This window comes from Notolepis coatsorum, assembly GCF_963971535.1.
Source record: "Notolepis coatsorum genome assembly, contig: SCAFFOLD_101, whole genome shotgun sequence".
NCBI classification, from domain to species: Eukaryota; Metazoa; Chordata; class Actinopteri; order Aulopiformes; family Paralepididae; genus Notolepis; species Notolepis coatsorum.
The window spans coordinates 671,014-684,020 of NW_028174323.1; the positions used below are offsets into that span (position 1 = coordinate 671,014).

Consider the following 13,007-nt stretch of genomic DNA (forward strand, 5'->3'; position numbering starts at 1 on the left):
TTTTTTATGTTGTGGGACTTGTACAGCACTTTGTTCAACTTTGTCAGTGCTGTAAAGTTTAAACCTTTTTAAATCTTAAGACAAACGAAACACTTTGCTTTCATGAAATATTGTAAGCCGTCATTTGAGGCTTTATAAAAGCAGCACAATGAACACAAATCTGTCAGTGCCGAGTCCGACCTCATCTTAAATAACAAACAGCATTGCTTGTTGTAGTTAACAAGGAGAGGCAGAGTTGATTTAGCAACAAACATTTATTTTATTTATTATTATTTCTTTTAAAAATATATTCAAATTTTATTTTCATATTCGAATCCCATGCCCATCGAACAAAGCTTTGAAGCTTCGAAGTATTTAAGACAGCCCTAGATACTGCGCCCTTGCAGTAGAGGTTCGATTTTTAAGAGCTGGATCGGTCATTTGTTCTTTGCATAACCCTCCGAGATACACAAATACACAAATACGCAAATACACAAATACACAAATACGCAAATACACAAATACGCAAATACACAAATACACAAATACACAAATACGCAAATACACAAATACACAAATACACAAATACGCAAATACGCAAATACACGAATACACAAATACACAAATACACAAATACACAAATACGTTTAGGCACATTTCTCCAGCGAGATCAGAGCTCAGCCCTCAGGAGCAGGACAGGGTTCAGCGTCTCGCTCAAGGACAACTCAGCGCAGACGGGCACATTGGCTACCGCGGGGGATCGAACCCGTGACCGTCCTACAGTTAACGGGACGGTCTCTCTGACCGCCGGGCAGCGTGTAGCTTTTCTCCAACGCGTCCGTGTTCCCGATTTGCGCTCTGATTGGCCAGGTCATGTGACATGTGCGCCAATCGTGGGACGGCAAGTTCTGCGCCTATTTCCGGGTCGAACAGTTTGCAAACTACCTAACGCCTAGTTTATCACTGGTTAAGCTTAGGCGACTCTTTCAAAGTTGGTTAAGGTTAGAGTTTGGAATCAGGGCTGGTGTTCTATCGCCCTGCTCTAAGACAAACTCTAACCTTAACCAACTTCGAAAGAGCGCCTAAGCTTAACCAGTGTAGAAACTTGCGGTCCCACGATTGGGCGTACATGTCACATGACCTGGCCAATCAGAGACGCGGAAACACGAACGCCGCCCGGCAGGGGTGTAAAAAGTACACATAAATTATACTTAAGTGAAAGTATGGGTATACCGTCTCAAAATCGTACTCGAGTAAAAGTCGGAGTATCTGGCTAAAAACACACTTGAGTAAAAGTAAAAAAGTTTCTACTTTTAAATGTACTTAAGTACTAAAAAGTAAAAGTAACTGTCTATTCTTCTGATAGCGGGTGTTTAATCAAAGATCCCCGCTTTCTAGTCTTGCACAAGGACCAATCAGCATGGGTGTGGGGGGCGGGTTCATTTTCCATTGATTCAGATTCAGATTCAGAGTTTTATTTGCCACATGGAATAATACAATCATAGTTTCTTCATTAAAAAAATCATAAATAGCCATTCCATGGACAAAAGGAGCAGGAAGAAGAATAAATCTTATAATTACCTGCCCCTTATTCCTAAACTAACATGTATTTTCTTAATGGTCGGCGTACAACCTTATTTACACAAATAATCATTTATACCATTATAAAAGAAACACAATCCACAGTTAAACAAGAAAATTTTAAATAATAATGATAAAGAATAAAAAAGAAAAGAAAGAGAAGAGAAAAAAAAAGATCTCACCATTCAGATCACATTTTGATTTTCATACTGACTAAATATTTTTTTTTTATAAATTTTTTTGAATTGATAAACACTGTTACATCCCTTAAGCTCGCTATGGAGAGAATGATGGAGAGAATGATGGGGATTTGATTGGCTGTTTTTAAATAAAGCGCGGCCGCAGGATTAATAACGTTAACGTTAGTTCGGCCAGAGAAGCAAATATACTAATTCAAATGGTTGGACCTGCGAGATTTCTACTTTGTACTTTTTAGGTCTGCATTTTAAATGTAAGGAGTAAATAGTAGGGATGCTCGATATTGGCTTTTTTACCGATACCGATATACCGATATTGTCCAACTCTTAATTTCCGATACCGATATCAACCGATATCAACCGATACCGATATATGCAGGGTTTCTCCCCCCAAAAATGGAATAATTTCAGGTAATTAACATTACATATCTCTTGTTGTGGAATTAACACAACATTATGCATACTTTTGACAATAAATAAAATCAGAATTTGTTCTTACTTGCTTGTCTGGGTAAATAAAGGTTATATAAATGTAAAAAAAAAAAAAAAAAAAAAAAAAAAAAAAAGATTTAACCGATACCGATATTTTCCGATATCACATTTTAATGCCGATATCGGCGGATAATATCGGACATCCCTAATAAAAAGTATGTTTTTTTTTCTCTGAAATGTAATTGAGTAAAAGTACAAAGTATACAAACCTAATAATACTAGAGTAAAGTACAAATCCCCCAAAAACAGTACTTAAGTATTGTAACAAAGTACAATTACTCAAGTACTTTACACCCCTGCTGCCGGGCCACGTCTGCTGCCATCCATCCATCCTCTCTTAACCATTCGACATCTGTTGCCATTCGTTTAAAAAAGAAAAAAAAAAAACACGGGGGGGCAGGTGGCGCACAGAGATTACGTTCGTCACCAACACTGGGAGACACTAGGATTCGCCTGTTCGAATCCAGCTCCCGGCGTTGCTATTGGCTTGGCTGGCCTCTCACACTGATACAATTGGCAGTATTAGAGGGTGGGAAAGCTGAAGGGTGGGTCCTGGGCGTTGTGGACAGCGACCCCTACAGTTCGGTCGGGGCGCCTGCTCAGCGAGGGTTGGAACTGAGGAGAGATAGTGTGGCCTCCCACACGCTACACTCTCCCCGGTGAGAACCTGCGCGGCCAGGCTGGCCTGCCGGCAGGCTGCACATGCGTCGGAGGAAAGCATGTGACAGTCTCCGGTCTCCCGGACCAACAGTAGGGGAAAGTGCGCAACAACCAGGAAGGGTGGGAGGGGAGAAAAATCGGGAAAAAGGAGGGGAAGAAAGATAAAAAAAAAAAAATTCCCACTCTGTTCCCCTCCAACCAGGGACTCGTGCTGGCACTCGGCGGTGGCGCTGGAGCAGAGCATCGAGTTCATCCGGGACACGCTGGTGTCCAACGAGGAGGAGGAGAGCCAGGCCCGGTGCGCGGGGGCGGAGGGCGCGGAGGGCGGCGGTGGTGGTGGCGTGCAGGGGGCCCCGCTGCTGCAGGGCAAGAAGCCCATCGTGGGGCTGATAGGACCGGGCTCCAGCTCGGTGGCCATCCAGGTCCAGAACCTCCTGCAGCTCTTCAACATCCCGCAGATCGCCTACTCTGCCACCAGCATGGACCTGAGTGACAAGGTGGGGGGCGCCGTCAGAACCACCGAGCAACACAGAGGCACACAGACACAGAGACACAGAGACACAGAGACACACAGAGACACAGAGACACAGAGACACAGAGACATAGAGACAGAGAGACACAGAGAGACACAGAGACACACAGAGACACAGAGAGACACAGAGACACAGAGAGACACAGAGAGACACAGAGACACAGAGAGACACAGAGACACAGAGACACAGAGACACAGAGACACAGAGACACAGAGAGACACAGGGACACACAGAGACACAGAGACACAGAGACACAGAGACACAGAGAGACACAGAGACACAGAGAGACACAGAGACACAGAGACAGAGAGACACAGAGAAACAGAGAAACAGAGACACAGAGAGACAGAGACACAGAGACACAGAGACACAGAGACACAGAGACACAGAGGGGGGCTAAAGCAATTGTATTTATTTTTAAATACCTATTTTCTATGGATAACATTCCCAATTCTTAGTAGAGATAATGATAAACTAAAGTCTATACGCAATAAATACATCGATAATCACTTTCTTAAAGGTGTTGTAAGTGGTATTCTTTTGTAAGTGGTCTACAGTGGTCTACATTCTGAAAGCCATCACTGATACAGAGTGTCTGGTCAGTAACATGGGTCTCTCAGTCCCTCCACTCTGCAGTAAACAGCCATCACTGATATAGAGTGTCTGGTCAGTAACATGGGTCTCCCAGTCCCTCCACTCTGCAGTAAACAGCCATCACTGATATAGAGTGTCTGGTCAGTAACATGGGTCTCCCAGTCCCTCCGCTCTGCAGTAAACAGCCATCACTGATATAGTGTCTGGTCAGTAACATGGGTCTCCCAGTCCCTCCACTCTGCAGTAAACAGTCATCACTGATATAGAGTGTCTGGTCAGTAACATGGGTCTCTCAGTCCCTCCGCTCTGCAGTAAACAGCCATCACTGATATAGAGTGTCTGGTCAGTAACATGGGTCTCTCAGTCCCTCCACTCTGCAGTAAACAGCCATCACTGATATAGAGTGTCTGGTCAGTAACATGGGTCTCCCAGTCCCTCTGCTCTGCAGTAAACAGCCATCACTGATACAGAGTGTCTGGTCAGTAACATGGGTCTCCCAGTCCCTCCACTCTGCAGTAAACAGTCATCACTGATATAGAGTGTCTGGTCAGTAACATGGGTCTCCCAGTCCCTCCACTCTGCAGTAAACAGTCATCACTGATATAGAGTGTCTGGTCAGTAACATGGGTCTCCCAGTCCCTCCACTCTGCAGTAAACAGTCATCACTGATATAGAGTGTCTGGTCAGTAACATGGGTCTCCCAGTCCCTCCACTCTGCAGTAAACAGTCATCACTGATATAGAGTGTCTGGTCAGTAACATGGGTCTCCCAGTCTCTCCTGCTCTGCAGTAAACAGCCATCACTGATATAGAGTGTCTGGTCAGTAACATGGGTCTCCCAGTCTCTCCTGCTCTGCAGTAAACAGCCATCACTGATATAGAGTGTCTGGTCAGTAACATGGGTCTCCCAGTCTCTCCTGCTCTGCAGTAAACAGCCATCACTGCTATAGAGTGTCTGGTCAGTAGCATGGGTCTCTCAGTCTCTCCTGCTCTGCAGTAAACAGTCATCACTGATATAGAGTGTCTGGTCAGTAACATGGGTCTCCCAGTCTCTCCTGCTCTGCAGTAAACAGCCATCACTGCTATAGAGTGTCTGGTCAGTAACATGGGTCTCTCAGTCCCTCCGCTCTGCAGTAAACAGCCATCACTGATATAGAGTGTCTGGTCAGTAGCATGGGTCTCCCAGTCCCTCCGCTCTGCAGTAAACGTTATCCAATCAGGAGAGAGAACTTATTTCTGACAAAAATTTAAATAAAATAAGTACGATCACATGCACACACACACCTGGTACGATCACATGCACACACACACACACCTGGTACGTTCACATGCACACACCTGGTACGTTCACATGCACACACCTGGTATGTTCACATGCACACACCTGGTATGATCACATGCACACACCTGGTACGTTCACATGCACACACACACCTGGTACGATCACACGCGCACACACACATCTGGTACGATCACATGCACACACCTGGTACGATCACATGCACACACCTGGTACGATCACATGCACACACCTGGTACGATCACATGCACACACCTGGTACGATCACATGCACACACACACCTGGTACGATCACATGCACACACACACCTGGTACGATCACACGCACACACACACCTGGTACGATCACACACACACACACACACACACACACACACACACACACACACACACACACACACACACACACACACACACACACACACCTGGTCCTTAATGAGCGCCTCCATTGTCTTCCACAGAGCCTGTTTAAGTACTTCATGAGGGTGGTGCCGTCAGACGCCCAGCAGGCTAGAGCCATGGTGGACATCGTCAAGAGATACAACTGGAGCTATGTGTCAGCTATACACACAGAGGGTAAGTGTGTGTGTGTGTGTGTGTGTGTCTGTGTGTGACAGATCGTAAGTGACTCCTCTGCGTTGTGTATTAAATGTCGATGCCCCGAGGGTAGAGTTGAACCCGGGTCTCCCGCTCCGTGGGCGACAACATAGACCGATGCACTAAGAGGTGACTTCACTCCTGGGTACCGTACCTATGAGTCTATTAACCCTGTTATGGGGAAGTGAGTTTAACTCGCAGCCCCGCTTACTGCCACAGTAACTTCACAACACACGCGTGTTTATCGTCACTGTGGATGTTACTCACGCACCTCCGTTACACGTGCACAACATGCATCTTGCCACTCTTGAGTGTATAAACATTGCCACAAAGTATTCTCCTTTTTCTAACGAAGCGCGGATGTGTGTGTGTAGCCTATGTGTGTGTGTGTGTGTGTGTGTGTGTGTGTGTGTGTGTGTGTGTGTGTGTGTGTGTGTGTGTGTGTGTGTGTGTGTGTGTGTGTGTGTGTGTGTATGCACGTGTCTGTGCACATGCATCTTGCCACTCTTGAGTGTATAAACATTGCCACAAAGTATTCTCCTTTTTCTAACAAAGCGCAGATGTGTGTGTGTGTGTGTATGTGTGTGTAGCCTGTGTGTGTGTATGTGTGTGTAGCCTGTGTGTGTATGTGTGTGTGTGTAGCCTGTGTGCGTGTGTCTGTGACCTGTGTGTGTGTGTGTGTGTGTGTGTGTGTGTGTGTGTGTGTGTGTGTGTGTGTGTGTGTGTGTGTGTGTGTGTGTGTGTGTGTGTGTGTGTGTGTGTGTGTGTGTGTGTGTGTGTGTGTGTGTGTGTGTGTGTAGCCTGTGTGTGTAGCCTGTGTGCGTGTGTCTGTGACCTGTGTGTGTGTGTGTGTGTGTGTGTGTGTGTTCCACCGCTCTCATTAGCATTGTAAAATTGTAGTTGGCTGCATGAATAATGCAGTTTTGGAGACGAGCACCGGGAGTGTTTTGCATGAGTTCTGATGTCTCTGTTCCCTCGCTGCTGCTGCGGGGTGAGAGCGGCCCGATAAACTCTGAGGAGGAGCTCCCTTCAGTTCAACTTCAATCTTGTCTTCATGAATGAGGAAGAAGTCAAGTCAAGTCAAGTCAAGAGTTTTATTTGTCACGGCATACAAGCATAGAGTGAAATGCGGGGGGTCATGCCCGCAGCGATTGTGCAATAATACAAGTAATACGAATGAGACATTTGTGCAATAATACAAGTAATAAGAATAAGACATAACAGGTATAATGTACATAAAGTTTACAAAAAGCATGGTAAGAGACATGCTAAGGTCCTGCGATAGTGCAATACACTGTTAGCTACAGATGAGGCACTGGGTCTTATGTACAATATACTATACAATGCTATACTATACAATCTACAGTTATACTATATATCCTTATGCTAATTTGCTATATCCATCTATTACTATACAAGAACCACTCCCGTTTTTTTTAATACATTTATTTATTTATTTTTATAGAAGATAAGGGGAAAGGAAACGTCTCCAGTACCGTCTCGACCGACTGTAGAAGAAGTGTACTAATGCCAATATTAATACTAACATTAAAAGGTGCTATATAGATAGCATCTTTATGTAGAATAATATAAAAGAAATTAAGATAATACATCCACAGTGCTTTTAGAAATGTGCAGAATAAAAGTATTGCTTTTCCACGCCTTTTTCCGACTCGATGCCCTGAGATTTCCATAAACTCATATCTCCTTAAAATAACAATTAAAACCATTGGTAAACAAACGTGTTGTTGAAAATATACACTATGACTGCTGTTTTGACAGGATTATGGTCTTTACTCTTGGCTACATTTGAAAAGAAAAAGAAAAAAAACATTATGGCATGCCATACAGTCTAGAGAGATTGATTCTTCCCAAAGGTCAGTGAATACCACAACCACTACACCAGAGGAAGCTCAACAAATCATGTTAAACCCAGATTCGGCTCAAACAAGGGACTAAACACGTTTCGCAATTATGCCACAACAATGTGGAACGCCCTACCCAAAGCTGTAAAGGAATGTGAATCCCTGCCCACATTCAAAACCGCCCTTAAAGAGCACCTACGGGAGGCTGCAATTCGAAACTGGCCACCGTAAATGCCCAAAACCCCCACCACCTCCTAATAGACAGTCTCCTCCCCACCGCATGTATATATTCCCTCCCCGCCGTATGTATATTTCTCTCCCACCCACCCACCCCCTCCTAATGTACAGTCCCCTCCCCATCATATGTATATACTCTGTCAGGATCTAGGGGTAACAGTACTGTATATTTGAATACCGTTTATGTCACAAATGTATCAGTACTAAATACCTATATGTCCCTATGCCATAAATGTCATGTATGTTGTGTATGTCATAAATGTCTATATGAATTGAAAATGGGGGACCCTGATGGAAACAAGACGAAAGTCTTTCTCTGGTCTGCATCCTCTTAACAATTGTGTGTATTGAGCCGTACTGTATTGTACCCATTCTGCAATCTGTTAAATAAAGTTTTCATTCATTCATTCATTGATTCATGACGTGATGTCATCTGCGGTCTGCCAGCGGACCGCTCGGGATAAAGAGGTTAACTGGTGCCCAGAAAAGTGGCCATTTTTAAACTTGAACTTGAGGACTGCATACTTTTTTTTGCAAAGCTGATCTTTATACTTTATACTTATAGAACATGCATGAGCCTGGTCTCCTTTGAAAGATAACATTGTGTAGTTTCTGATAAAATAAAGACAATTCACTTTTAGTGCTAATGAAATAGAGTAACATAGGTCTGAACTTGAGTTGTACAAAAACGTGTTACTCATGTTTTTCTGTAGTAGTTGCAATATCCAGAAGTAGTATATCCCCAAAAAGAATTTTGAGCTGGAAAACACCATTGGTCCATAGCCTGAAGTCTTATGTAGTACATGTCCAGATTGCATACAAATCCGTTCAGAAATGAGTGATTAGGAGCGATTTTGGTAAACTGAAAAAAGAAATTGGTCTGCAGTTTCAGTTTTCTCATTGATTCCAATGCATTTGGTGTTTTTTTTCTCTTCCTGTTTTCGCTCGTGACTTTTCACCTAGATCCCTCATTCGCTCATCCCCACGTGGGGTATCCTTGGAAAGCCACACTCATTGGTTACAACCCTGTCCAATAATTTCCGAGATTGCCAAATTATAGCCTCGGGAGTCGGGTATTAAAAAAAATTATCTGCCGTGTACATATCGGCATGTAACATGAGAACCGCTGAATGGATTTTGTCACCTGAAACGGCAATCAACAGGCAACAAATAGGGCTTTAATTCCATCTATATATTGTATTAAAAATATGAACAACAGCTAGAAAAAAAGGTGGTGTTTCGCGCTGGTGGGCAAATCGTCCTCAATACGTCCCGGGGCCGGGTCGGTGCCAGTTAACTCATTGACCGCCACGCTCTTTTCCCATCTTTACTCAATGGCGCCAGCGTTATTGACCATCGTGTGTTCTGTATTATAGCTATGGAGACAATAGTATGGCTCATTTGACAGGCATTGTTCATAGTCCATCACTGACTAACCAGTTCATTTCTACATACTGTAGTTTGTGCACTGTTACATGCTAAACATCGCCCTTTCCAAAATAATCCAGTCTTTTTTCATAGATCGCGAGATATGACGCGTTATATGCAATATGCCCCAATCGTTCGGGTTGCTTGCCTGAAACGCAAAATACTTCCAAATCAAAGGTATATACCATGTACATATGTGTCTTCGCAAAATCATCAAGGGGGGAGGGGGGGGGGGGGGGGTCATTTTGACTCAAAACTAGATTCTATCTACCTCTGGAATGCTTTACCGGAAGGAAGCGACAATATAGAGGAGACCTCGTCCGTGGCACAGGTGCGAGTAACGCAAGTAACATAATGACTTCTGGGAGACGCTTCTAGGTATCTCTGTGCCATTAGAGGAAGTCCATAACCTCCGGGCTAGTTTGGAATTTAACCAAAACAAATGTTGTGATTTGTTTGAAGACTTGGGCTGAGGAGAGATACCATGAATGATGTTGAAACATTCTGATCCCACTCAGTGGACTATCTTCAATGCCAGTCTACAGTAGATGTTGTATGAGTCTGTATGTATATAAATGTTAAATGGTATATGTGATGTGTTGTGATGTCACGTTTTGTATGATGCATGTGTTAAGCATCACACTCCCCCACCCCCCTACAAGGACCACAATGGAAATAAGCTCTGAGCTTTTTTGTGTTTCATCCTTGGCAGTATATCCCGACTGTGCTCTTCTGTCACATGTTTATTTTTTATATTGTCAAATAAAGTCATTCATTCATTCATTCAGATGCAACCAGTGGTGGAAGAAGTACACAGTTCCTTTAAGTAAAAGTAGAAATTGTATAATACTTAATACTTGATATAATACGATAAACGAGTACTCTGGTAAAAGTCCTCCATTAAATTTCTACTTAAGTAAAAGTAGAGAAGTATTTGCTATTGAATGTAAGTATCTGAAGTAAAAGTATGTATTCTACAAGATGTTTGTGTATTCCAGTGCTTGGGAGCATTCAAACACCCTGACATCTTTTAAATCAGCCCTCAAAACTCACCTTTTTAATCTTGCTTTTGACTCTAATTCTGTCGGTTTTATTTTATTTTGTCATGTATTATTTTTGTTCTGTTTTGTTCTGTTTTTTTGTTTTGCCATAGTTTGTCTCTCCTGCCCATGTGAAGCGTCTTTGAGCACCTGGAAAAGCGCTATATAAAATAGATGTATTATTATTATTATTCAAACCTCGATCCATAGTACTTTTACTTTTAAACTTTTTTACTAATAGTAAAAGTATAAAGTTCACTAAAATGAAAATACTCACGTAAAGTAGAAGTAGCTCCAAATTGTATTTAAGTACAGTACTTTTTTTTTTTACCTACTTCTTCTCCTCCTTTTTTCTGTGATTTTCCTCCCATCCCAATTTTTCCTCTCGTGCCAATTCTCCCCTCCCCTGTCCTGATCGTTGCTCGCATGTGCCCCCCGCTGGCCGGCGCAGGGAGGATAGAAGCCTTGCATCACGTGTCCCCTCCGATACACGTGGAGGCAGCCAGTCACTTCTTTTCACCTGCCAGCGCGGACTCTCAGTGGCGAGGAGTAACGTGTGGGAGGCTCACACTACCCCCGCCATTTCCTGTCTCTGCTGTGCAGGCGTCCCCCAACGGACCTGTAGGAGTCGCTGTTCACAACGACCAGATTACCACCCATCGACCCCCCCCCCCCCGCTGACTCTGCCAATTGAGTCAGTATGACGGCCGGCCCAAGCCGGAGGCAACGCTGACAGCCGGATTCGAGACCGGTGTCTCTTGCGTTGGTGACGAGCGCAATGTCTGCTGCGCCACCCAGCCGCGCCCATTTAAGTACTTAGTACTTGAGTAAAAATGCTGCCACTGGATCCAATGATGTTGGCATATAAAAAAACAGGACGACAAGGTTGAATGCCGTCTGAAAAGAGTCTGCGAGCCGAGCGAACGCATCGCCCCCGCCGCGCGGCTACGTGGCGTAGTGGGCAAGGCGCTCGCCACGAAATCTGGAGACGCTGGGCTTGCCTGTTCGAGCCCAGCGCTCCACATTGCTTTCAGTTTAGCTGGTCGTCCGTACTAATACACATTGGCCGTATTAGGGGGTGGGAAACTGATGGCTGGGGATTGGGCGTTGTGGACAGCGACTCCTACAGGTCGGTTGGTGCGCCTGCGCAGTAGAATCAGGAAGTGTCGGGGGCAGCGTGAGCCTCCCACGCGTTACTCCTCGCCACTGAGAGATCGAGCTGCGCAGGTGAAAAGATGCGACTGCTGTTACCTCAAGTACCGGAGGGGACTTGTGCTATGTATGACTTAGTCCACATTGCAGCCGGCTTGTGGGAGGCAAGAAACAGCGTTCGTGACAGGGAGGGTTGAATTGGATGATACGAAATTGGGATGGGAGAAAATATAGAAAATGGGAGAAAAAGTGGATAAAAAAAAAGAATACTTTTATATGAAAATGCTTCTTTCTGTTTTGCTCCAGAGATTGTGCAAGATAAAAATAGATAAGTATAAAATAAGTACAATAAGTATAAAATAGAAGTCAAGTACGTAGACAAAAGTGTTCAGTATATACATATATACAATATACAATGCAGAGTAGAAAAGTAACTGAGTTACAATTACAATATACAGTACAATGCAGAATGCAGAAATGGGATGAGGTACAATTTACAGTAGGTGATGAGGTATGAGTTGTTGTGAAAATCTTTGCCAATAAATATAAGTGTGTTGAGTGTCTAAAGTGGGTAAAGTGAGGTGCTGCAGTGAGGTGTTGGTTTGTTAAAGTGAGGGTGAGTGGGTGTGGATGTGTGTGCGTGATGCATTTGATGGTTTGTGTTACATAGTGTTATTGTTCATTTAGCATCCTGATGGCCTGGGGATAGAATGGCACTCTGTGTCTACTAGGGCTGACCCCTATAAGTCGATTAGTCGACTCATCGGTCGAAAGGAGCCGTAGTCGACTGGCCAACCTCTTAGTCGAATATATTAAAAAGAAAAAAATATATATTTTTATTTTTATTTTGTATCATTCTTTCCAAAAGAAAAGAGGCCTAGAAGCGTGGCTAACGCTAATGGCACGCATACCAGAGGCTAACTGCCTACGAAAACAGCACAGAGGCACTGAAAGAGGATTTCACCCATCTAATGAACACACTAGACTAGACAAATATCAAGATGTATCCATCAGTGGACCAATTGCATGCTTTGCAGAGGACAAGAAGCCTTCAGTCGACTCCTTCAGACATTAAGCACCCCCCACAGCCAAATGGAATGATAACAAATTAAAAAAAAAAATATTTAATTTTTTTTCTTCTACCAATAGTCGACTAACGGCAAATTCAAATTTTGGCCAATCATAGTCGACCATCCAAATCCTTAGTCGGGGACAGCCCTAGTGTCTACACCACGTGTGTGAGTGGGTGAAGCCTGAGGAGACCTGCTCTCGCCCTCAGAGAGATGTATAGCTACACCACGTGTGTGAGTGGTGAAGCCTGATAAAGACCTGCCTCTCGCCCTCAGAGAGATG

The 13,007-nt window shown here is 44.0% G+C and overlaps 1 protein-coding gene across 1 annotated transcript in view; it reads left to right on the forward strand.

The window, feature by feature from the left end:
* Nucleotides 1-13,007, forward strand: part of LOC311247583 (metabotropic glutamate receptor 5-like) — a gene marked incomplete at both ends in the record, with an annotated part of 119,020 nt that overhangs the window by 5,740 nt on the left and 100,273 nt on the right. Inside the window, 2 exon segments of the mRNA XM_084338614.1 lie at nt 3,112-3,406; nt 5,797-5,911. Of these exon segments, the coding sequence (XP_084194740.1) occupies nt 3,112-3,406; nt 5,797-5,911 (410 nt within the window).